Source organism: Rhinatrema bivittatum, unplaced genomic scaffold (assembly GCF_901001135.1).
Source record: "Rhinatrema bivittatum unplaced genomic scaffold, aRhiBiv1.1, whole genome shotgun sequence".
In the NCBI taxonomy this organism is placed as follows: Eukaryota; Metazoa; Chordata; class Amphibia; order Gymnophiona; family Rhinatrematidae; genus Rhinatrema; species Rhinatrema bivittatum.
In genome coordinates, this window is record NW_021820565.1 from 253,018 (window position 1) to 280,087 (window position 27,070).

The 27,070-nt window shown below is 47.8% G+C and overlaps 1 protein-coding gene across 4 annotated transcripts in view; it reads left to right on the forward strand.

The window, feature by feature from the left end:
* The window catches only part of OPLAH (5-oxoprolinase, ATP-hydrolysing), a 174,772-nt gene that overhangs the window by 96,044 nt on the left and 51,658 nt on the right, over positions 1–27,070 (forward strand). For all 4 annotated transcript variants that reach the window (XM_029586143.1, XM_029586140.1, XM_029586141.1 and 1 more), the window contains exons 18-21: positions 5,438–5,539; positions 17,809–17,983; positions 18,584–18,768; positions 20,501–20,647. In XM_029586143.1, the coding sequence (XP_029442003.1) occupies positions 5,438–5,539; positions 17,809–17,983; positions 18,584–18,768; positions 20,501–20,647 (609 nt within the window). The remainder of the gene's footprint in view (positions 1–5,437; positions 5,540–17,808; positions 17,984–18,583; positions 18,769–20,500; positions 20,648–27,070) is intronic.

Below are 27,070 nucleotides of genomic sequence, written 5' to 3' on the forward strand. Positions count from 1 at the left end.
TCCAAGCTGAAAAGTCCTAACCTCTTTAGTCTTTCTTCATAGGGGAGCTGTTCTATCCCCTTTATCATTTTGGTTGCCCTTCTCTGTACCTTCTCCATCGCAACTATATCTTTTTTTCAAGATGCGGCAACCAGAATTGTACACAGTATTCAAGGTGCGGTCTCACCATGGAGCGATACAGAGGCATTATGACATTTTCCATTTTATTCTCCATTCCCTTTCTAATAATTCCCAACATTCTGTTTGCTTTTTTGACTGCCGCAGCACACTGAACTGACTATTTCAGTGTGTTATCCACTATGACGCCTAGATCTTTCTTGGGTGGTAGCATCTAATGTGGAACCTAACATTGTGTAACTATAGCATGAGTTATTTTTCCCTATATGCATCTCCTTGCACTTATCCACATTAAATTTCATCTGCCATTTGGATGCCCAATTTTCCAGTCTCACAAGGTCTTCCTGCAATTTATCACAATCTACTTGTGATTTAACTACTCTGAACAATTTTGTGTCCTCTGCAAATTTGATTACCTCACTCGTCGTATTTCTTTCCAGATTTTTTATAAATATATTGAAAAGTAAGGGTCCCAATACAGATCCCTGAGGCACTCCACTGCCCACTCCCTTCCACTGAAAAAATTGTCCATTTAATCCTACTCTCCGTTTTCTGTCTTTTAGCCAGTTTGCAATCCACGAAAGGACATCGCCACCTATCCCATGACTTTTTACTTTTTCTAGAAGCCTCTCATGAGGAACTTTGTCAAACGCCTTCTGAAAATCCAAATACACTACATCTACAGGTTCACTTTTATCCACATGTTTATTAACTCCTTCAAAAAAGTGAAGCAGATTTGTGAGGCAAGACTTGCCTTGGGTAAAGTCATGCTGACTTTGTTCCATTAAACCTTGTCTTTTTATATGTTCTGTGATTTTGATGTTTAGAACACTTTCCACTATTTTTCCTGGCACTTAAGTCAGGCTAACCGATCTGTAGTTTCCCGGATCACCCCTGGAGCCCTTTTTAAATATTGGGGTTACATTAGCTATCCTCCAGTCTTCAGGTACAATGGATGATTTTAATGATAGGTTACAAATTTTTACTAATGGATCTGAAATTTCTTTTTTTAATTCCTTCAGAACTCTGGGGTGTATACCATCCGGTCCAGGTGATTTACTACTCTTCAGTTTGTCAATCAGGCCTACCACATCTTCTAGGTTCACCATGATTTGGTTCAGTCCATCTGAATCATTACCCATGAAAACCTTCTCCAGTACGGGTACCTCCCCAACATTTTGTGAAGCTCTATTTGAACCACTAAAGAGAGTTACGGTTAAAGACTTGACTCTTAAAGTGGTTTTCTTGGTTGCTATTTGTCCAGCCAGGAGAATTTCTGAGTTCCATGTTCTATCGTGTTGAGATCCCTTCCTACAGATGTCTGATTCGGGGGTATCTTTATGCATGGTGCCTTCTTTTCTACCTTAGGTAGTCTTGGCATTCCATCTTAGTCAGACAATAGAGCTTCCAGCTTTTATGGATTTGGATTCCTCTATGCCTCATGCAGGGAAGCCTTAGGCTCTTAGATTCGAGGCATGCATTATTGAGGAATCTAAAGGTCATTTATGATTTCCATAGATTGCACCTCTGCTTTGTACATCGTATCACCTCTTTGTACTGTGGAGCGGTCCAGAGAAGGGAAATAAGTCGTCTAAGACCTCTGTTATGCAGTGGCTGAAGAAAGCGATCAAGTCGACTTACATTTCTAAAGTGTGCCCACTGCTGGGGGGGTTTAGGGGTGCACTTGACACGTTCTCAGGCAACTTCCTGGGCTAAGTCACATCAGGTGTCTCCGCATGAAATGTGCTGGGTGGCTACTGGGAAGTCATTGCCCACTTTTACTAGGCATTGTCACTTGGATGTCGGGGCTCCGGCTTCCATGTGCTTTAGTGAACGGAACTCTCCACGTCCCACCCGATAAGATACATCCCAGGAGTCTGGACTGATCTGGGTACGTACAGGGAAAGGAAAATTGGTTGTTATCTGTTAGTTTTCGTTCCTGTAGTACCACAGATCAATCTAGAGACCCGCCCATTTACTGGGGGGGGGGGGGGGAGCGGTGTGGAGTCTGCCGCTCGTACTGTTTCTTTGTATATAGTGCAGAGTTGTTGGTTTTCAATGCTGATCGCTTATGTTAAATTTGGGAAACGAGTTTTCTGTTGTCTTTTTAGGCAACTTCACCTTCTGGCTCGTTGGAGGGGAGCAAGTTTGTTTAGAAACTTGCTTAGAAATTTATAGTTGTTGCTGTCATCTTGGCTTGGGTACAGGTCAATACTGAGGGGCCTCCAGGTGGCACCCTGGGTTATGTTTCAGTGTCAGTGAAACTTTCTCTGTCTCCATCTGCTGGCAGGGAGGCAAAACCCAGGAGTCTGGACTGATCTGTGGTACTACAGGAACAAAAATTAGCAGGTAGGAACCAATTTTCCTACATTACTGCATAAAATTGCTGTTCAGTTGCATTCCCCAATGGAGAGAGAGGTTACTGCCTTTGAGGGAATGTAATAGATCAGCTCAGAGTCTGCTGATCCACGGCTGTGGCTTAGGTTAGTGTTCTGATGAGGTTCATCCCAGGATACTGAGGGAGCTCAGAGATGAGCTGGCGGGTCCGCTGCGTGACCTGTTCAATAGATCCCTAGAAACAAGAGTGGTGCCGAGTGATTGGAGAAGAGCGGTGGTGGTCCCACTTCACAGGAGTGGGAGAAGAGAGGAGGCTGGAAACTACAGGCCGGTTAGCCTCACCTTGGTGGTGGGAAAAGTAATGGAGTCGCTGCTGAAACAGAGAAAACTGAACTATCTACAGTCGGGAGAATTGCTGGACCAGAGGCAGCATGGATTCACCAGGGGAAGGTCCTGTCAGACAAATTTGATTGAGTTTTTTGATTGGGTGATTAGGGAATTGGATCTAGGAAGAACGCTCTGTCATCTACTTGGATTTCAGCAAAACTTTTGATACGGTCCCACACAGGAGGCTTGTGAATAAAATGAGTGCCAAGGTGGTGGCCTGGATTGCAAACTGGTTGATGGACAGAAGACAATGTGTGATGGTAAATGGAACTTACTCTGAAGAGAGAGCGGTGTTAAGTGGAGTGCCGCAAGGATTGGTGTTGGGACCAGTCCTGTTCAATATCTTTGTGAGCAACATTGCGGGTGGGATAGAAGGTAAGGTTTGTCTTTTTGCACATGATACTAAGATCTGCAACAGAGTGGACACGCCGGAAGGAGTGGAGAGAATGAGACGGGATCTAAGGAAACTGGAAGAGTGGTCGAAGATATGGCAGCTGAGATTCAATGCCAAGAAAAGCAAAGTCATGCATCTGGGGTGTGGAAAACCAAAAGAACTGTATTTGAAGAGTGGTGAAGGGCTGATGTGCACAGAGCAGGAGAGAGACCTTGGGGTGATAGTGTCTAACGATCTGAAGTCGGCGAAACAATGTGACAAGGTGATAACTAAAGCCAGAAGAATGCTGGGCTGCATAGAGAGAGGAATATCTAGTAAGAGAAAGGAAGTGATGATCCCCTTGTACAGGGCCTTGATGAGGCCTCACTGGAGTACTGTGCTCAGGATGGAGGCAGTCCAGAGAAGGGCAACCTGGGTTCGATTCCCAGCCAATGCATTGCATCCGTTTATCACATCTGTTTCACATGCAGAAGGTCTTGAGTTCAATTCCCAATGGAGCCAGTTTATGCCAGGTTCTTATGGCCTGGATTGGCCACTGTTGGAAACAGGATGCTGAGCTTGATGGACCCAGTATGGCATGTTCTTATGACCCAGTATGGCATGTTCTTATGACCCAGTATGGCATGTTCTTATGTTCTTAAATATGTATACCCTGGAGGAGAGGAGGAGCAGGGGTGATATGATACAGGATAGAAGGTAAGACTTTGGTATTTGAAAGGTTTTAATGATCCATGTTCAACCACAAACCTTTTCCGTTGAAAACAAATCAGTAGAACTAGGGGTCACAATTTGAAACTCCAGGGAGGACGACTCAGAACCAATGTCAGGAAATATTTCTTCACAGAGAGGTTGGTGGATGCCTGGAATGCCCTTCCGGAGGAAGTGGTGAAGACTAAAACTGTGAAGGATTTCAAAGGGGCATGGGATAAACCCTGTGGATCCATAAAGGCTAGAGGATGGGAATGAAGAGAAGAGCCATGGGGGTGGCTTGCTGGAATGGTGGCTACTACCTGGTGATTACTACCCTTACTCAATAATCCTTCACATGGTTAATGCAACTCCAACATTGCTCAACGACAAGGAGAAATGTGGAAAAGAGGATTTGCATTCAGACAACAACCAACAAGGACTGAACTACACAGTCTGGGTAAACAAATAAGCGTGGGGGTAGCTTGCTTATTGCGGCGGTTATTACCCTAAAGCAATTATGCCTGATACTTCACTTTGAATGCATATACAGCGTTGCTTTCTGCTTCAACAGCAGGGGGAAATGTGGAAAACAGGATTTACATTCAGACAACTTCCAACAAGGCATTGATCTGTGCAGTCTGGGTAAACAAGTATCAGGGTAACTTGCTTGATGCGGCGGTTACTACCCTTAACCATTAAGCCTTATGATTCACCTTTGATGTAACTCCAACATTACTCTCTGCATCAGTGGCAGAGGGTGGCAGGAAATTCAAATCAAACAGTTACCAACAAGGGCCCTTAACTTGGTGGTTGGTGAAACAGATAAGTATGGGAAAATACATGTGGGAGCTTGCTGGGCAGACTGGATGGGCCGTTTGGTCTTTTTTCTGCCGTGATTTCTGTGTTTCTATGCAAGTAGTGAGTATAATAGGGATATATAGTAGATGTGTTGCCACAGTAATAGTCAGAAGTGAGTATAATAGGGATATAGTAGCTGTGATGCCACAGAAGTAGACAGTAGAGAGTATAATAGGGATATAGTAGATGTGTTGCCACAGTAGTAGTCAGTAGTGAGTACAATAGGGATATAGTAGATGTGTTGCCACAGTAGTAGTGAGTATAATAGGGATATATAGTAGCTGTGATTCCACAGTCAGTAGTGAGTATAATAGGGATATATTAGCTATGATGCCACAGTAGCTGTTAATAGTGAGTATAATAAGGATTTAGTAGATGTATGCCACAGTAGTAGTGAGTATATTAGGGATATAGTAGCTGTGATGCCACAGTAGTAGTTAGTGGTGAGTATAATAGGGATTTAGTAGATGTGAGGCCTCAGTCAGTAGTGAGTGTAATGGGTATATAGTAGCTGTAATGCCACAGTAGTAGTTAGTGGTGACTATAATAGGGATTTAGTATGTGATGTGCCAATAGTGACTATAGTATGGTTGTATAAGCAACATTGTTCTTTGGGTTCTATTTAATTTGACTTCTGTTGTCATTTTGTTTCAGATACATAACCTCGGTGATGACCTGAAAGAAGGGGATGTAATCCTAAGTAACCACCCCTGTGCTGGTGGCAGCCATCTGCCAGATCTCACGGTTATAACCCCAGTAAGTACCCTGCTGGGTTCACGTTCATCACTGCCTCCTCCCAAGCCCTCACATTTTTTGCCGTTTCCTCCTGAGAGATCCTGCATAGCCTCATGCTCTTCTCTGTCCCTTCTAATGCTTGAGTATTTTTCAAACTTTCTGTTGACCGCAGTTCAATTCCTGACTTCGTCAGATACTCATAAAGTGACTTACTCAAGGGCATAGTATCTTCCTGTGCTTCAGTTCCAATCCCAGCACTTCCCTGACTCTGTGGGAGCCTAGGTGAGTCACTTTATCCTCCTGTGTCTCAGTTCTAATCCCAGCTCTGTCACTGACTCTCTGTGTGACCCTGGGTGAGTCTCTTTATCCTCCTGTGTCTCAGTTCTAATCCCAGCTCTGTCACTGACTCTCTGTGTGACCCTGGGTGAGTCTCTTTATCCTCCTGTGTCTCAGTTCTAATCCCAGCTCTGTCACTGACTCTCTGTGTGACCCTGGGTGAGTCACTTTATCCCCCTGTGTCTCAGTTCTAATCCCAGCTCTGTCACTGACTCTCTGTGTGACCCTGGGTGAGTCACTTTATCCTCCTGTGTCTCAGTTCTAATCCCAGCTCTGTCACTGACTCTCTGTGTGACCCTGGGTGAGTCACTTTATCCTCCTGTGTCTCAGTTCTAATCCCAGCTCTGTCACTGACTCTCTGTGTGACCCTGGGTGAGTCTCTTTATCCTCCTGTGCCTCAGTTCTAATCCCAGCTCTGTCACTGACTCTCTGTGTGACCCTGGGTGAGTCACTTTATCCCTGTGCCTCAGTTCTAATCCCAGCTCTGTCACTGACTCTCTGTGTGACCCTGGGTGAGTCACTTTATCCCCCTGTGTCTCAGTTCTAATCCCAGCTCTGTCACTGACTCTCTGTGTGACCCTGGGTGAGTCACTTTATCCTCCTGTGTCTCAGTTCTAATCCCAGCTCTGTCACTGACTCTCTGTGTGACCCTGGGTGAGTCTCTTTATCCTCCTGTGTCTCAGTTCTAATCCCAGCTCTGTCACTGACTCTCTGTGTGACCCTGGGTGAGTCACTTTATCCCCCTGTGTCTCAGTTCTAATCCCTGCTCTGTCACTGACTCTGTGTGACCCTGGGTGAGTCACTTTATCCCCCTGTGTCTCAGTTCTAATCCCAGCTCTGTCACTGACTCTCTGTGTGACCCTGGGTGAGTCACTTTATCCCCCTGTGTCTCAGTTCTAATCCCAGCTCTGTCACTGACTCTCTGTGTGACCCTGGGTGAGTCACTTTATCCCCCTGTGTCTCAGTTCTAATCCCAGCTCTGTCACTGACTCTCTGTGTGACCCTGGGTAAGTCACTTTATCCCCCTGTGCCTCAGTTCTAATCCCAGCTCTGCCACTGACTCTCTGTGTGACCCTGGGTGAGTCACTTTATCCCCCTGTGCCTCAGTTCTAATCCCAGCTCTGCCACTGACTCTCTGTGTGACCCTGGGTGAGTCACTTTATCCCCCTGTGCCTCAGTTCTAATCCCAGCTCTGCCACTGACTCTCTCTGAGACTAGGGCAGTCATCTTTTTTCTTCAGGTGGACACTGAGGTTCGGGGAGGGTTTCTTTGTAGTGTTATGTTAGAAGCTCTGGCTTTACTGTAAGTACCAGTTTATATATATGAATGGCTCTGTCACAGTCTGTGGTGCACGTTTCTGGAGTTTGGTATTTGTGTTTCCTCCAGATATGTGTAAAGCTTACAAGGCTTTTAGCATAGTGTACAGGGGTAGGGGAGGGTGAATTTTAAAAGCCACTTAGGCGCTTTAATCTCTGTTTTAACCACTGTACTAAAATAGCCAGCATATGCGTGTGTGTAAAAGGAAGTGCGTGACCCAACTTCACGCGTACCTTTTATGGTAATCACGGAGAGGCATTCCTGGTGGGGAGCAGGGGGGAGGACAAGGCTGGGGTGGAATCGGCCCTTTGGCGCATACAGTTTCTATTTTAAATAAGCGTGCATGCCATCGAAGAGGAGGGGGTGTAACTTCACGCGAGCGATTGTGTGCATGCACGCGACCAGTCACCCAGGGATTTTCAGAGAGAACTTAACGGGCGTGAGCGGCTTTGTAAACTCTCAGTAAAAGCCGCGTGTGTGATGCCCCCCGAGCTGGTGCAGAGTCGCCCTCCTAACCTGCACTTGTCTGGTAGGGGAGAGGAGTTAGCCCGGAGAGCGGGACACTCTGCGTGCAGGCTTTTCCCAAGTAGTTTGCAAACGACCTTGTGCCTGCGTATGTTGCCCGTGAAAAGCCCGGCGCAATCAATATCTCGCACAAAGTTAACAGCCGCTCTTCGGAAGGTGTAACTTGTGCGTTGTGATTTACTCACACGCCCTGTTCACAGTACAGAGGTGTGCATGTAAATACCAGTGCTGCTCCCGGGGCTGCGTAAGTACAATTATTTATACATAGAAACCCCAGTTTTATGCACAGTAATGGCTTCAGTAGTTACCCTGATAGTGCTGACCTCGAGTCGCCAGGGGGCATCGTGGGGAAGAGCTGGGAGAGGCAGCGGCACGTGCTGTCTGTCCCCCAGGTCTGGAGGCAGGAGGGGGAGCCGTGCTTTCACTCTGCCTGTGGGCGGAAGATTTGTTCAGAGATTGTGGACTTTCAAAGAACGAACCAGCTACGGTGGTCTGGGGGAGGTTGGGGAGGGGGCTGCTATCCTCAGTTGCGGGTTAGAGGTGCTGGGCACCTTGTAGAGCAGTGGACCCCAACCCTGTCCTGGGGGCCCACCAGCCAGTCGGGTTTTCAAGATATCCACAATGAATATGCATGAGAGAAAATTTGCATGCACTGCCTCCAAAACATGCAGATTTTTCTCTCATGCATATTCATTGTGGATATCCTGAAAACCCGACTGGCTAGGGGACCACTGCTCTAGAGGCAGCAGCACGGTGCAAGGGAGGATTCACGCATTTTGGAGGACTGGTGCACCGGGGGCCCTGCTGGGAATTGGGGAGCCCGGCATAGATCCCAAGGGTACCCAGAGTTCCAGATAAGGGGAGGTAGGGAGCTCTAGAACAGCGTTGCCATAGAGGAGTGCACCACCTTCCTTCTGCTTTGTGTCTGTTACTGTCACCTCTGCTAGTAACTCGGAGGTCGATATTCAAAAGGGTTTGTCCAGCCCAAACGAACCCTGAGTTTTAAATATCCCGCCCTGCTTGAACGGCTGAGTTTTAACCAGGTCCATCATTACCCAGATAAAACTTAGGCACACAAAAAAGGGGCAGGGGCAGAGGGTGTTACAGGGGCATGGCTTCAGTTTACCCAGCTAACACTGATTTCCTGTTCATACCCCAGATCAGTCCAGACCAGTGGGTTATGCACTCCCACCAGCAGATGGCGGCAGAGAACCTAAACTTTTCAGGCACTGCTACATAACCGAGAGGGCCACCTGCAGTCCCTCGGTATTTCTCTGTCTCTGGCAGATGGTAGAGGTGCAAACCTGCAGTCTGAACTTACTTTAAAAAAAAAAAAAAATAGATAGGATAAGAGAAGAAGTGAAGCTGGTGCTCCCAGAGGTGTTAGGTTCCCTCATGGGCCATCTCTCTGGATGTGCAGGGGGTGTGTGTGTGTGTGAGGCCTTCTCACCTGTCCTGTCGACTGGACCAGACAGCATCCAGAAGCAGGAAATTATATCTTCCCTTTGTTTTTTTTCTATCTGGGTTGCCCCGTGGCTGTCTTAAAAAAAAAAAAAAAAAAAAGTGTACTGCAGGCCTTCTTTTGGCAGTCGGCTGAGCGGTGCAAGTAGCATTTGGGGTGAAAAGGGAAGCCCGCTTGGTTCTGCTTCAGAACTCGAGCCCGGGACAGCGCCAGCATTGGCGTCTGAGTTTATTTCTTCCCGCTCGGGCCGCGACACGATTCATGGCGCCTCCTTGTGGAGCACGGGAAAGGTTGTCGGGCCTGCAGTGTGAGGCGATCGCACCTCATTGGGGTCTTACTATGCGCCAGCTGTGCCTCTGGAGGTGAAGGGGCCTCGGTAGGCGGACACTGCATGCGATCTGCAGGCTCCATCTAGGAGGCCCCGGGGGGGGGGGGGGGGGGATGATGGAGATGGAAGGATGGAAGCCATGTTGCTTCCACTTGGCAGGAGGCCTGTAATGGATAGTGAATTTAGAGACTCGCCTCCCCCGCTTTCTCCAGTACAACATGGGTGTGGAGAGGATAGAGAACAGGTAGGGGAGCCAGGAGAGGACCTGGTGGATAAGGAAGACAGCGAGTTTGATGGGTTTTCCCGCAGACTTTGTGTTATTGCTTCATGAGGCCTATCTCGCTAAGAAGGAAGCAGTAGGCAAACGGTCAGCCACCCAGAAATCCCAGAGCTCAGCTAAGAAGCCTTGGGCGAGGGGAAGGGGGGCATTCTTCGCCTGCAGGGTCTGGGATGCTCAGGAGTGGTGGAGAATGTCTTGCAAGATTTGGAGGGAGATGCTCCTCAGGAGGATTCGCCAAATGACCCGGGTACTGATCCGGGTGCTGATTCTGCTGCAGCTTCAGTGGACAGTGACCCTGATATGGAGGATGTTCCTCTCGCAGAAGGGATGACCCTAGGGTGAGGAGATTGTTCCGTAAGGAGGAGTTGCGACCTCTCATTCCCCAGGTGCTGGAAGAACTGGGAATCAAGGTCACCCAGGAGGATTCAGACAACAAGAGTGTGAACCCAGTATTGGACAGGCTGCGTGGATCGCCAAAGGCTTGTTCTTTGTCGAATAAGGTGAAAAGCTGATTGACTAGGAATGGGATTTTCCTGAGGCTAGTCTGAAGGTGGCCAAGGCTATGACCAGGTTGTACTCCTTACTGGACGACACTTTGAAAGTTTGGAATCTTCCGAAGGTGGATACGGCAATGTCAGTTGTGATCAAGAAGACGATCATTCCCATGGCAGTAGAAGAGGACTGGAAGGCTCATCTGCATACTGCTCCCAGCATCCCCGGGAAAAGGACTCCAGAGGTCACAACAAGCGATCCAGGGTTTGAACTCCACAGCCCCAGCTTCCAGAGGCCCCGCACCCTTTGCAGTAGAAGATCAATTTAATGGTGGTTAAAGAGGATTGGTAAGTATAGCTTTGGGAAATCTTTGGACTTAAAAAGGTTTGGAGAAATGTGACATAGTGGGATATATTCTTTAGAGTTTGTGTGTGTCTGAGATAAGCAAGCCAGAGATAATTAATTCTAGTGTCTGTTTCCCACCCACTCAACCCTTGAGTTTTAGGCAGGAGACACTTTCTCATTAAAAATAATCAGGCTCTTATCTAAATCATACTATTGTACCAGCCCTTATTGAGAGTTTGATCATCCCACTAGCTGATTAATTAGTAAATACACCTGTAAATTTACAGTACTCTAATTCCAACTCCCTTAGTATCCTAAACGTAACTAGGAACTCAACAAAATTAAGATGAAGGCAGCAGTCCAGCAGCAAGAGGGGTCTTTCCAGTCTTTTGCATTGAGTGTCACATGTATGATTTTTTACCTGCCGGTGAGAGGTTGTATGTGTGCACTCTGTGCAAAGAGTCCATTCTTTGGAGGTTAGAGTGGCAGACTTGGAGTTGCTGAGGCAGACAGAGAGGTACATTGATGAGACCTTCAGGGACATAGTAGCCAAGTCCCAAATCCTGTCTGGCAGCCCCAGTGCTGCCCTTGGATCAGAAAGGTCTCCCAGTTGGAGAACATCACCCTGATGTAGCAGGAAGTGATCCTGTAGCAAGGACCTGCTCTCCAGGTGATGTATTGTCCTCTCGCACTGAGGACAAATATCCCAGGGCTACTGCCTGGGAGGGAAGGGTTAGGCTGGCCATCATAGTTGGTGATTCGATTATTAGACATGTAGATAGCAGGGTGGCTGGTGGACGTGAGGACCGCCTTGTAACTTGCCTGCCTTGTGCAAAGGTGGCAGACCTCACGCGTCGCCTAGATAGGATTTTAGACAGGGCTGGGGAGGAGCCGGCTGTCGTGGTACATGTGGGCACCAGTGACATAGGAAAATGTGGGAGGGAAGTTCAGGAAGCCAAATTTAGGCTCTTAGGTAGAAAGCTTAAATCCAGAACCTCCAGGGTAGCATTCTCTGAAATGCTCCCTGTTCCACGCGCAGGTCACCAGAGGCAGGCAGAGCTCCGGAGTCTCAATGCGTGGATGAGACGATGGTGCAGGGAAGAGGGATTCTGTTTTGAAAGGAACTGGGGAACCTTTTGGGGAAGGGGGAGACTTTTCTGAAAGGATGGGCTACATCTTAACCAGAGACGAACCAGACTGCTGGCGCTAACCTTTAAAAAGGAGATAGAGCAGCTTTTAAACTAGAACAAGAGGGAAAGCCAACAGTCACTCAGCAGTGCATGGTTTGGAGAAATGTATCCTTGAAGGATACTAATGAAGCAGGAGAGTTAGGGCATCCCAACAGAGAGGTTCCAATAAAAGCAAATGTAGTCCATGTGCCTATATGTAAAAAGTCACCAAAGCTAATGATTTCCAAATTATCCCCAACAACTGAAAAGCAGGTTGTTAAAACAAACAAAAAACACACTTTGAAATGTCTGTATGCCAATGCCAGAAGTCTAAGAAGTAAGATGGGAGAGTTAGAGTGTATAGCGGTAAATGATGAGATTGACATATATGGTATCTCAGAGACTTGATAGAAGGAGGATAACCAATTGGACAGTGCTATATCAGGGTACAAATTATATTGCAATGATAGGGAGGATCAACTTGGTGGGGGTGTGGCACTTTGTCTGGGAGGGCATAGAGTCCAACAGGATAAAGATCATACAAGAGACGAAATGCTCAGTACAATCTATATGGGTAGAAATGCCATGTGTGTTGGGTAAAAGTATAGTGATAGGAGTATACTATCATCCACCTGGACAAAATGATCAGACAGATGATGAAAATGCTAAGAGAAATCAGGGAAGCTAATCAATTTGGCAGTGTAGTAATAATGGGAGACTTAAATTACCCCAATATTGACTGGATAAATGTAACATCAGAAAATGCTAGAGACATAAAGTTCCTCGATGTAATAAACGACTGCTTCATGGAGCAATTGCTTAAGGAACCAACGAGAGAGGGAGCTATTTTAGATTTAATTCTTAGTGTAACACAGGATTTGGTGAGAGAGGTAACAGTGGTGGAGCCACTTGGCAATAGTGATCATAACATGATCAGATTTAAACTAATAACTGGAAAGGGGACAATAAGTAAATCTGCAGCTCTAACACTAAATTTTCAAAAGGGAAACTTTGATAAAATGAGGAAAATAGAAAAAAACTGAAAGGTGCAGCTGCAAAGGTTAAAAGTGTTCAACAAGCATGAATATTGTTTAAATATTCAATCTTAGACTCGTAGTCCAGATGTATTTCATGCATTAAGAAAGGGGGAAGGAAGGCAAAACAATTACCGTCATGGTTAAAAGGTGAGGTGAAAGAGGCTATTTTAACCAAAAAAAAATCCTTCAAAAATTGGAAGAAGGATCCATCTGAAGAAAATAGGAAAAAGCATAAGCATTGTCAAGTTAAGTGTAAAACATTGATAAAGACAGGAGAAGAGAAAATTTGAAATGAAGTTGGCTGTGCCTTCCTTTTTACCCAAAGTCGGCCTTTCATCTTAGCCAGATGGTGGAATTACCGGGCTTTCCGTGTCTGACATCTGATTCACCCTATGCAAGAGAGCTTCATCTTTTGGATGTGCGTCGGGTTCTATTGCGGTATCTTAATGTAACAAATGACTTTTGGAGGTCGGACCAGCTCTTGACCAAAGAAGGGTGGCAAAGTGGTTAAGAGCACAATTACAAGATGGTTGAAGGAGGCAAATATTTCGGCCTGTATCTGTAAGGGTCGGTTGGTCCTGGAAGGGTTGTGGGCACGTTGTACTAGGGCAGAGGCAGCCTTCTGGGCAGAGTGTCAATTTGTTTCTCCGCAAGAGATTTGTCGAGCAGTGACTTGGTCTTCTTTGCACACTTTTACTAAACGTTACCGTTTGGATGATAGGGCCCCGGAGGAGGCCAAGTTCGGTGATTGTGTGCTGCGTGTGGATCTTTTGGGTTCCCACCCAATGTAGAGGGGCTTGGGTATATCCCAATTGTCTGGACTGATTTAGGGTATGAGCAGGAAAGGAAAATTGGTTCTTACCTGCTAATTTTCGTTCTTGGAATACCCCAGATTATTACGAAAGACCTTTCCCACTTCTGGATGCTGCTGGTGATGCAGAATTTGAACAAGATTGTGCATAGTTTAAACTATTTGGAGACTGGACGTTTTTCCATTACCCTACAAGCGATTGTCAGGCCTTTACTTAAAAACGGGAATCTTGATCCATGCTCTCCCAGTTTCGTCCCTTTCATTTATTGCCAAAGTGTTAGAAAATCTCAGGGGTTTTTTCCCACAATTATCAAACTTATTGGAAGGTAATTCGTTATTGTACCCAAACCAATTTGGTTTTAGGAAACTTGGTGGCACTAAGCCTTTGTTATCTCTTACCGATACTGTGCTGCATGGCTTTGATGGTGGTCAGGATTATTTGTTAGCACTGTTGGGCGTGTCAGCCGCGTTTGACACGTTAGATCACACTATTCTCATCGACCATTTAAAAGCACTTGGCATTGATGGTTATACATTAAAATGGTTTGCATCTTATCTTAATAATAAATTCCCACAAATTACTATTGGGAACCAGTCATCGAGCTGGATCCGAGTTCCTGCTGGGGTTCTACAGGGCTCTGTCCTTTCTGCATCCTTATTTAATACAATTCTAATTCCATTGTGTAAACTTTTGGCGGGTCTGGGACTTTCTTTTTTCATTTATGCAGATGATATTTCATTTTTGCTTCCCATAAAGGGTACAATTGCCTTTGCAATGGATTATTTGAAAATCTATTTGGAAGCAATTCAATGCTGGATGTCTTATAACCGTTTGGTTTGGAATCTTTCCAAATCAGAGAGATTGTTTCTGTCTAGAACTAGAGATTCCCCTGCAGAGTTTCAGTTTCTCCTAAAAGATCATACAGTTAAGATTACGTCAGTAGTAAGAGATCTTGGAGTCATACTAGATTCGAGGCTCTCATATTGTCTGCTCATATTAAACAAGTGATTCGAACCGGAGTTTTTAAAATCCTTATGTTGAAGAGGTTGAAACCCCTGTTAGAGCCTTCAGACCTTAGGCTCGTTGTATAATCTTTGGTTCTAGCATATTTAGATCACTGAAATTCCCTTTGCTTGGCCTTCCTGATTCAACAACATGGCATTTGCTACTCTTACAAAATTCAGCAGCCCGTTTACTATCTGGAAACAGAAGATTTGACCATATTACTCAGGTCCTTATGAAATTACATTGGTTGCCTGTTTCTTTAAAGAATTGAGTATAAAATTCTTATGCTCGTTCATAAATTAATTAATTAGGAAAACACCCCATGGCTTGGTGCAGCCTTGAGAATGTACATGTCCTCGAACAGTACCGATCACAGAACAAAAGGTTGCTGGAAATCCCATCAATGGGCGAGGTCAGAGATGGAACGTTCTCCATAGGTGGTCCTAGCCTATGAAATAATATGCCAGAATCACTGAGAGGTGAACTATCAACTCGTAAATTAAAAAAAACCTTAAAAACCTGGCTATTCCAGAGACATTTTGGGACACTAGCATCTTAGGCAGAGGTAGCAAATAGATGTGACTCTTGGGCACGATTGACTAGTTGATCTCAGAACGGCATTTTGAAATATTTGTCTCTTTATTTTGTTTTAGATTTTATGCCTGTATTTTAAGGTTGTAGACCACATTGACGTACTATGATTTTGCGGTATATAGGTGATTGTAAATAAATAAATAAAATAATCTGAGGGTTCAGTTTTGTTGGGGGTTCCAGCTTATTCCTCAGATTTGCTCTTGAGGGAGTAGTCCTTGGAGTTTGGGGGAAGTAGTCATCTTTGCTTGGGTACAAGTCAATACCGAGAGACTGCAGGTGGCACTCTCGCTAAGCAGCAGTGCCTGAAAAGTTTTTATCTGCCTCCATCTGCTGGTAGAGATGCAAAACCCACTCGTCTGGACTGATTTCTGGCATAACAGGCATGAAAATTAGCAGGTAAGAACCAATTTTCCTTTGTCAGCACTTGCCAGGTAAAGTTATGCATTCAACTCTGGTTGGAGAAGCAGCAGGTCTAAAGTTAGCTGAAATAATTGGGGGAAAAAATACCTAGAGTGTCCAGCAGATGTGGCGTGGAGGAGTAGCCTTGTCATTAGAGGAGCAGGCTACAAACCAGAGAAGCTTAGGACTCAAATCCTGCTGACAATCCTTGTGATCTTGGGCAAATCACTTTACCTTCCATTGCGTCAAGTACAAACCTAGGGGCATATTTACCAAGCTGTGATAAGGGGATAACTTTCCAAACTTTACACACATATATGGGTGCACACCGATTTTGCTGCAGTATTTAATATCCTGCACGGAAAAGATATGCACAGGTTATAAAATACGAGCAGATATGTGTGCACCAGTGCTTCATCCGTAAAAACCATGAGCTGCCCAAGTTCAGACTTGTTCGGGTAAATGCCGATTTATCTGGCTAAGTAGCAGCATGCAGCCGGATAGGTCCGAAAAGTGCTACTTAGACGGACAAATAGTGCTTGTCAGACTTAGCTAGATATGTGTGCACCAGTGCTTCATCCGTAAAAACCATGAGCTGCCCAAGTTCAGACTTGTTCGGGTAAATGCCGATTTATCTGGCTAAGTAGCAGCATGCAGCCGGATAGGTCCGAAAAGTGCTACTTAGACGGACAAATAGTGCTTGTCAGACTTAGCTAGATAAGTAGCACCTGCTGCTATGCAGCCGGATAAGTCAGAATTTAGTGCAAATGATCCACCTGTGTAGTTTTACTTCAGATTTTAAAAGGGTTTCGCGAGTAGATTTTATTTGCGTTATTGAGATGCATTTGCTCCCATAAATTGGCTTTCCCTGTACGTACCCGGATCAGTCCAGACCGTGGGTTGAGCCTCCTGTCCAGCAGGTGGAGACAGACCAAAATATGCGCACGGCAAAGAACTAATCAGTTTTACCAATTAGTCTACCGATCTGCCCAGTCCATGTGCAGCTCCTGCAGACCCTCCTGGTTCTTCAGCCTGAAGAGCCACCCACCTGGTTATTTTTTTCATTTAAGATGTTTACGATCACTTACATCGGATACTGAACGGGAGTAAATATGCGCGAGCGTGTGAGTGACTTTGGCAGGCAGTAAAACAGCACCTCGCTTGCGTAAATGTTGGCCTCTCCCTGGACCGCCTCTGTGTCTGCCCCATTTTTCCGCGCACAAATTTGCTCGCAGACACTGATTTAGGCTTCTATGTTGCAGTTTTTAAAATAGAATGCGCTCGCACTTATACTATATCACGCACGCAAGTGCTCATTTTTACACGCGCAGCCTTTGAAAATTCCCCTTTAAGGCTACACCGCACCAAAAACCAGTGATTATCATGCAATTTATACACATCGCAGCAATATCGTGCGCTAATCTTGGACAGAAATCTGCCCCTCTTGAGATTAGCTCCTTTGCATGCATAAAATTTACAGATACATGCAGCACAGTTAATGCATGGGTAATCCTTTGGGAATAAAATACCAGGACTTGTCAGGGATAAGGGCAGCAGCATTATTTTAACAGAAATTGAGGAGGTGTAGTTAGCGTCCCATGGGAGCAATGGGAGGCTAGCTTGGCCCAAAACCTCCACCCTCCCTCCCTCAAAGTGGGAAAAAAAAAATCCCTGTCCCCCTAAGAGGGTCTGGAAAGACCCCCACCATCTCTAGAGGAGGGGCAAAGGGGAAAAAGAAAAATGAATTTAAAGTCACATGGTAAAATCCCTTTCCTTGTCATAAAAATCAGTGCCCCCCACCCACCAAACCCCCTTAAAGGAAAACTTCCCTAGTGTGTAGTGTGGTTCCCCCCCCCCCCCCCCCAAAAGACCTTTGAAAAAATCCCTGGTGTCTAGAGGGGCCTGCAGCACACCTCCTAGCTCCGGGCCGGTCGGCGCCATTTTGGAAGATGGTGTTTGAGGAGGAAGCGTTCCCTGTACATACCCGGATCAGTCCAGACTGCTGGGTTATGCCTTCCCCTCCAGCAGACGGAGTCAGAGAAAATACGGCGCGCGGCGCGCGCTTGTTAGAAGCAAGCTCCTCTGTGCCGTTGTCCGGCGCACGCTGAGCGCCGATTTGCCTGCGGGCTCGCAGCGCTCCGCCGCTTCTCTTCTCCCTTCTTCACCAAGCTTTCTTTTCCCTGGGGCAGGTATTTCGGAGGGAGGTGCCCAGACCGGTCTTCTTCGTGGCGAGCCGTGGGCACCACGCCGACATCGGCGGAATAACCCCAGGCTCCATGCCCCCCCATTCCAAAGCGCTGCGGGAGGAGGGGGCCGTCTTCGTTTCCTTCAAGCTGGTGAGGGATGGCATCTTCCAGGAGGAAGGTGAGTACCGTGAGAGGGCCCCTCTCCTCTCTGGGGGGTGGGGGGGTCAGGAGATCCACTTCTCTCTCGCTCGCTCGCTCTCTCTCTCGCTCTGGAGGGCTATTCCGGTGACCCTCGCCTCTCTCTCTCTGGGAGGATATGGGTGAGGATAGTCCTGTGATTCTCTCCTCCCTCTGTGCGTGGGTGGGTGGGTGCATGCGTGGGTGGGTGGCTGTGCTTAGTCCTGTTACCGTGTCCCCTCTCTCTCTCTCTCTGGGGTTTAGTCCTTGGACCAATCTTTGTGTCAGGCGCATTAACAAAGGGGAAAGAATGAAGCAGCCGCTTTGGTTCACCAGAGAAGGAGGAGAAAAATCTGAGGGAAAACCAGCCAGACACAGCAGGAAGAGAGCGAGCAAAATTGCCGACGGTCGAAGGGAAGCTGGAGCGGCAAAGACTCCGAAAGAGGAGAAGGCCGCCCAGCCAAGGGGAAAAAACTTTCTTTAGATGCAGAAGTGAAAAGAGGAAGGCCAAAAGGGGAGTTGTAAGAATTAAAGGGGCCTTTTCCACTCCATTAACTACCAGTCATTGCCGTGAGTTTCTTTGTTTGTTTGTTTTTTTTAGCCGTGACAGAGGCCTTGCTAGCTCCAGGCCTTATCCCGGGAAGCAGCGGGACCCGCAATCTCCATGACAACCTGTCTGACCTGCGGGCGCAGGTGGCAGCCAACCAGAAAGGGATCCAGCTGGTGAGCGAGCTGATCGATGGCTACGGGCTCCAGGTGGTGCAGGCCTACATGGCACACATACAGGTAAGGGTGCCGCGGGGGGGGGGTGCGCCTTACGGTTGCTCCGCGGACACTAGGGCTGCAAGCGTGTGTGGCTGCAGTGGGGTGAGACATCAGGACTGCTGCTGCTGCCTGGCCACCTTGCCAAAGACCCTGGAAAGACACAGTGGCAGAGGCCTTGAAGCAGGCCCTTCTCGCCCTGCTCTTTAAGCCAGTAGCAACGTGGCACTTAGAAGAGGTGGGTGGCTGTGCGTCGAGACGGGACTTAATACTGAGGGATGTGAGGAGGAGCCCGGAATGTACCGCGGCGGTGCCCCACTCTTGATAGTGACTGGAGAATGGGCGATGGGCCTCTGCCCAGGTACTCTTGTGAGAATCCTGGAAGCAGCCGGATCTGCAAACCTCGCTCCCCCAAACCACAGGCCGTCCTTAAGTTGGGGCAAGGATAGGGGGTGGAGAGAAGATCTTTCCCACTTCCCAGAGAGACAGAGCTTCTGCTTTTCGGCCTCTTGTATTGGGACTGGCGGTGCGGTAGCCATCGGAGCTTTCCGCGTGACTGGATACCAAGTGGCTTGGAGTCCTTATGGGGACAGGGATGAGCAAAGTCCTGGTTCCCATGCCTTGCTCGTGTGGACTTCTGCTTCCAGTTTCTTTAAGAAAACCCCAATGTAGGGATTCGAGAGTTAGGGGACTCCATCTGGAGAGCGGCATGGGGACTGCAAGGCAGAACTCTGGATGGACAATAGGCTGATCTTCTGCCTAGCCGGCCCTCTTTCCCGCAAGTTGGGCCCTTAGGATCTGGAGGCCAGTAGATCTCTGCGATGGCAGTACATCATGGTTGTGAGACTGTAAAACCTGGAACCAGACTAGACAGGCAAGGCTGGACAGGTGAAGCTGAAGGCAAGGCTTGGATGAGGCAGGTAGGACTGAGCAGGCTAGGCAAGGCAAGACTGTATACAGGGCAGGACCTGGAATTGGACAAGACATAGGATGAGGCAAGGCAGAACAGGACTCTGGGAAAGGCAGGGCTGGACAGGATACTAGGAGAAACAGGACCGGCAGGACGCAACAAGAATAACCAAGGGACAAGGCAGACTAAAGCAGGGTTCAGACAAAGATAACAAGAAACGGAGAACATATAAACCCGAAAGGCACAAGGCAGGATACAGGCAGAGTAGGCACGCAGGCCTCAAGGCAGATACAAGAGAGAATAGGCCAGAAAGCCTCAAGGCAGGAAACCAGCCAGGGTAAGTCTGAGGGCCTCAAGGAAGGAGACCAGGCAGGGTAGGTTGGCTACGAGGCAGGCTACGAGGCAGGACAAGGATCAAGGGGCAGATCATGAGCCAGAAGCGACACCATGAGAAGCCAAGGAGCTTCTGGAAAGACAGGATTACATAGGGCTGAAGCTGGGGCATGGCAAAGGCAGAGTGGAGAAGTTTGGCAAGGCTAGTGGAGAGGTTTACAGATGGCCTCTGCTGATGGGGAGACGTCATTGCAGGCGTCAGGAAGGTAGGATGAGGCTACATGGCAAGTGAAATCCTAACATTCAACTACAAGACCGTGGATGAAGTGGGGCAAAAATTCAGGACCATCCCTCTTTATCCCTGGCAACCTGGAGCCCTTAATTCTGAAGGATAGAAATGGTGGGGGTGGCCAGTGGATGGGGGAATCTATGGTTTTGTTTTCCAGAAGCCCTGGTGTGAGAGAGAGAGTCCACTTCCCGCCCTGATGCTGCCTCTCCTCCTCCTTCCTGCAGGCCAACGCGGAGATTACCGTCAGGGATATGCTGCGGGAGTTTGCTGGGCGCTGGCAGCAGCAGACGGGCTCCCTGGAGGTGGAGTCTGAAGATCACATGGACGATGGGTCACCCATCAGGCTGAAGGTGCAGATCAACAAGGAGGAGGTGAGGTTGCCGAGGACTGTGATCGGGAGGTGAGGTACACTAGGAAGTGAGATGCTGACGTCTCCCAGGGCTTGTAGGGAAGGCCCGCATGCTTACACGGCTTGCTGCTGTCACCTCCATGGTGAGGCCTTCGGCCCTCACACAACGAGGAAAGGTCCAGAAGAGAAGGAAAGGGGGGAGGATCACAGAAGATGAAGCTCTAGGCTTAAGGGGGGGCTGTAGAGGAAGAGAGACGAGGGGCATAGTGGGCAGTGTCATCTGCAGAGCGACATATTAGGGAATGGTGAGGAGGCAACGGGGTAAGCTAAGTGTGGAGGAGGAAAAGTCAAAGTGACATTTCCACATCCAGCAGATCTTCCTGCCTTCAAACTGGCTAGAAAAGACACAATAAAAAAAGGTCCCAAGGACCTTCTGTGCAGTTAAAGGCCAGCCTGTTTCAACCATCCAGTAAAACCACCATGAGAATAATTTGATGGCATCATTCAACCAGGCAGGAAGGGACAGAATCTCCAATATAAACCCTGCACCTCTGCTTCTGTAACACACATTTCATATCCATAGAAATTCCCCCAACAATGAACCGAGGGTGATTCCCTTTACCATTCCCCACAAAAAAAAAAAAAGTTACCTCATTAAGAGCCACACGTACATCTCCCATTGCTAGAAACTTCGTGGCGTAACACAAATCCCTGTTTAAAAAATAAAAGACACTGGGAACCTGTGGAGCAAACCTGCCATACCATAAAAGCACTAATTCTCAGCATTCGCATGGCAGCAACTGTATCTGGGAAAGGGCAGCACTGCAAATGTTACTAGAACACCAGGTCACCTCCTATTGGGGGGGGAAAAAAGACAGAACAAGACAGGCTGCTGAGATCCCTATACCATTTTTAAACAACTCAGGATAGCTGAAAATCAGAAACTATCAAAATACAAAAGGATCCAGCTATGTAAAGAACTCAATGTAAACTTACCAGCAGAATCCCTCCCCTCGATCTCACACACAAACACAGCATAGACAGGCCCGTACCTGATTCAGAATAAGGGCATACAAATTAAAACCAGAAACTGAAATGGGAAACCAGATTCTGCTCACAGTCCTCCCCATCCTCAAGTCCCTGCTCTCGAGAGTTCCAGCTCTTTCCTCTACCCTTCCAATACTCAAGTTCCTGCTCCCCCTCAGTCCCCGAGTCCCCGGTCCTCTCCTGCTTTCTATTCCAGTCCCTGCCCTCCCTGAATCCGCCAATCCTATTCTTCCCCAGTCTTTGTGTCCCATTGATCCCCTGCTCACCCCACCCCTTGTCCTTGCCTCGCATTCTTCTTCTCCCACTCAGTCCTTATCTTCCATTCTTCCCCTGCCCTCTCCCACCAAGTCTCTGTTATTCCCCTGTCCCCCCTTCACCCCAACAAATGTGGGTCCCTGCTCTTAGCCACTTCTTCCTTTGCACAGTCCCTTCTCTCCCTCAGCCCCAGCAGCCCAGCACCTTTAAGCCAGTCAGGCTGCGGCGTTGGGCCTGGGTGCCTCCTCCCTCCCACAGCCCGGTGGGGCTGAAACATCCCCTGTTTGAACTGTGACACTCTGTATCCATGGCACCCCACATGGTTCAGACATCAGCTGTTGGAGATGTACAGGCCCCTGCAGTTTCTTCAGCTGATGTTTGAACCTCACAGGGCTCCATAGATTGAACTGTGACACTCTGTATCCATGGCACCCGCATGGTTCAGGCATCAGCTGTTGGAGATGTACAGGCCCCTGCAGTTTCTTCAGCTGATGTTTGAACCTCACGGGGCTCCATAGATTGAACTGCGACACTCTGTATCCATGGCACCCCGCATGGTTCAGACATCAGCTGTTGGAGATGTACAGGCCCCTGCAGTTTCTTCAGCTGATGTTTGAACCTCACGGGGCTCCATAGATTGAACTGTGACACTCTGTATCCATGGCACCCGCATGGTTCAGACATCAGCTGTTGGAGATGTACAGGCCCCTGCAGTTTTTTCAGCTGATGTTTGAACCTCACGGGGCTCCATAGATTGGACTGTGACACTCTGTGTCTCTGGCACCCCGCATGGTTCAGACATCAGCTGTTGGAGATGTACAGGCCCCTGCAGTTTCTTCAGCTGATGTTTGAACCTCACGGGGCTCCATAGATTGAACTGTGACACTCTGTATCCATGGCACCCGCATGGTTCAGACATCAGCTGTTGGAGATGTACAGGCCCCTGCAGTTTCTTCAGCTGATGTTTGAACCTCACGGGGCTCCATAGATTGAACTGTGACACTCTGTATCCATGGCACCCGCATGGTTCAGGCATCAGCTGTTGGAGATGTACAGGACCCTGCAGTTTCTTCAGCTGATGTTTGAACCTCACGGGGCTCCATAGATTGAACTGCGACACTCTGTATCCATGGCACCCCGCATGGTTCAGACATCAGCTGTTGGAGATGTACAGGCCCCTGCAGTTTCTTCAGCTGATGTTTGAACCTCACGGGGCTCCATAGATTGAACTGTGACACTCTGTATCCATGGCACCCGCATGGTTCAGGCATCAGCTGTTGGAGATGTACAGGCCCCTGCAGTTTCTTCAGCTGATGTTTGAACCTCACGGGGCTCCATAGATTGAACTGTGACACTCTGTATCCATGGCACCCCGCATGGTTCAGACATCAGCTGTTGGAGATGTACAGGCCCCTGCAGTTTCTTCAGCTGATGTTTGAACCTCACGGGGCTCCATAGATTGAACTGTGACACTCTGTATCCATGGCACCCGCATGGTTCAGGCATCAGCTGTTGGAGATGTACAGGCCCCTGCAGTTTCTTCAGCTGTTTGAACCTTACGGGGCTCCATAGATTGGACTGCGACACTCTGTATCCATGGCACCCCGCATGGTTCAGACATCAGCTGTTGGAGATGTACAGGCCCCTGCAGTTTTTTCAGCTGATGTTTGAACCTCACGGGGCTCCATAGATTGAACTGTGACACTCTGTATCCATGGCACCCGCATGGTTCAGACATCAGCTGTTGGAGATGTACAGGACCCTGCAGTTTCTTCAGCTGATGTTTGAACCTTACGGGGCTCCATAGATTGAACTGTGACACTCTGTATCCATGGCACCCCGCATGGTTCAGACATCAGCTGTTGGAGATGTACAGGCTCCTGCAGTTTTTTCAGCTGATGTTTGAACCTCACGGGGCTCCATAGATTGAACGGCGACACTCTGTATCCATGGCACCCTGCATGGTTCAGACATCAGCTGTTGGAGATGTACAGGACCCTGCAGTTTCTTCAGCTGATGTTTGAACCTCACGGGGCTCCATAGATTGAACTGTGACACTCTGTATCCATGGCACCCGCATGGTTCAGACATCAGCTGTTGGAGATGTACAGGCTCCTGCAGTTTCTTCAGCTGATGTTTGAACCTCACGGGGCTCCATAGATTGAACTGTGACACTCTGTATCCATGGCACCCCGCATGGTTCAGACATCAGCTGTTGGAGATGTACAGGCCCCTGCAGTTTCTTCAGCTGATGTTTGAACCTCACAGGGCTCCATAGATTGAACTGCGACACTCTGTGTCCATGGCACCCCGCATGGTTCAGACATCAGCTGTTGGAGATGTACAGGACCCTGCAGTTTCTTCAGCTGATGTTTGAACCTCACGGGGCTCCATAGATTGAACTGTGACACTCTGTATCCATGGCACCCCGCATGGTTCAGACATCAGCTGTTGGAGATGTACAGGCCCCTGCAGTTTCTTCAGCTGATGTTTGAACCTCACAGGGCTCCATAGATTGAACTGTGACACTCTGTGTCCATGGCACCCCGCATGGTTCAGACATCAGCTGTTGGAGATGTACAGGACCCTGCAGTTTCTTCAGCTGATGTTTGAACCTCACGGGGCTCCATAGATTGAACTGTGACACTCTGTATCCATGGCACCCCGCATGGTTCAGACATCAGCTGTTGGAGATGCACAGGCCCCTGCAGTTTCTTCAGCTGATGTTTGAACCTCACGGGGCTCCATAGATTGAACTGTGACACTCTGTATCCATGGCACCCCGCATGGTTCAGACATCAGCTGTTGGAGATGCACAGGCCCCTGCAGTTTCTTCAGCTGATGTTTGAACCTCACAGGGCTCCATAGATTGAACTGTGACACTCTGTGTCCATGGCACCCCGCATGGTTCAGACATCAGCTGTTGGAGATGCACAGGCCCCTGCAGTTTCTTCAGCTGATGTTTGAACCTCACAGGGCTCCATAGATTGAACTGTGACACTCTGTGTCCATGGCACCCCGCATGGTTCAGACATCAGCTGTTGGAGATGCACAGGCCCCTGCAGTTTCTTCAGCTGATGTTTGAACCTCAGGGGGCTCCATAGATTGGACTGCGGGACTCTTAACGAGACCGAAGCTGCAGCCCGACCGGCTTAGAGGTGCCAGGTGGCAAAGATATGATAAGTGATTTTTTTTTTTTTTTGGGAGAGGGGGGGTGGCACTTGTCACCCCTTAGCGACACTCGGCTGGTCTTTTAAAGTTGGAAACTTGCTAACCCTAATGGGAAGATCCTTTCCATAGGTAAGAGCTGGCTAATAATCGTTAATGGACCTGGCCTCCAGCGCCTCGTCAATGCCTTCTTTAAAACCCAACAATGCCATGAACCTTGACCACATTCTCCGGCAACAAATTCCACAGCTTCACTGTGCGCTGACTGAAAAAATTCTTCCTTAAATTTGTTTTAAATCTGCTGCCTGTTGGCTTCAGGGAGTGGCCCCTAATTCTAGTACTATTTGATAGTATAAATAACCGTCCCCTTAACTTACCTGTTGCACCCCACTCATGACTGTCGTATTTATATATAAAACAGTTATAGACTGCCTTCCTGGTTCATGATTCACACAAAGTGGTTTACAGTTCAGGATGCGTAATCCGATCATCACTGACATTAATAAAACCGTATAATAGTCCCCGTACAATAACCAGCCTATATATCGCCAGGGATTCAAATCAATTGTGTTAAATCACAACTAAACTGAACAGTGACAATAATGAGCACTACCAGTCATCTGACCTTTGCTTTTTAGATAATCATCCGTCCAAATTCCTTGAAATCTTTTTTGATTTTTGAAAATAATGCAAATAAATTTGTGCCACTTAATCTTGGATTTGTTCATTCAACAGTCAATCTCAACAAACTTGTAACCCCATTCATTATCCAAGACCCCACACCGGCCGTGTTTTGAACTTTACATCTGCATCAGGGGAGTAATTATGGGTTTTTTTGTTTTGTTTTTTTTTCAAAAGATAAGCTTTTTTTCACACAAACGTTGGATGCCAAGTTCAGTTCTAAGTTAAGTGGCACAATTTTATTTGCATTATTTTGAAAAATCAAAAACTCTTACAGGACATTTGGAGCGATCATTATCTCCAAAGCAATAAATGTTGGAAGACCGGTAGTGCTTATTGCGAGGGTCCTATGTTGTACTATTGTCATTGTTGAGTAACTAGCCTAAACATGTCTCATCATGCTCTTTTCTCCCGTATATATTTTAATATGTCCCCTCTCAGCCGTCTCTTCTCCAAGCTGAAGAGCCATAACCTGTTCAGCCTTTCCTCATAGGGGACCAATGCCGTCGCCCTCCTCTGCCCTTTTCTAGTTGCACTATGTGTTTCTTGAGATGGGGGCGACTAGAACTGCACACGGTGCCCAAGGTGCATGGTGGCTCAATGCAGAGGCGTTATGATATTCTCAGTCTTATTCTCCATTCCTTTCCGGAACCATTCCTAACATTCTATTTGCTTTTTTGACCACCGCTGCACCCTGAGCTGAGAATTTCCACGTATTGCCTGCGAGGACTTCGAGGTCCTTTTCCTGGCTGCTGACCCCCAACACAGACCCCCCCCCCCCCGACGTTCGGCCTAATTTTCAGAAGCCCGCACGCATAAATTTCAGGGGTCACGCACGTGGCTGGGCCCTGCAGAGAGGAGCGGGGCGAGGGCCGGTCCAGGATGGGCGCCGATAGCCGCTGTCCTGGGGAAGCGCGAGCCGGCCGGGGCACGGAAGTTGCTTCTGCTCCAAAGGAGAGCAGTAAGGTAAAAAATGTAAAAAAAAAAAATTGGGGATAAGTAGGGTTAGTTTAGGGGTTGAGGAGGAGAGGGGAAGGAGGAAGGATAGGGTTAGGGGTGGGGAAGCCGTACTCACGTTGCCTCACGTAATTTACAAAATCTCACACGCACCCTGCGTGCAGAGGAGGCCACCTGCCCACACATGCGCCCGCCGATACTAAAATCCGGCACGCATGGGTGGGCGGGAATCCTATTTAATAACACGCATGTTATAAACTTGGTGCATCCGTGCACGCGCGCCGGAAAAACGATCGCACGTGGATGCGCACGCACTCCTTTTAAAATCGACACTTAA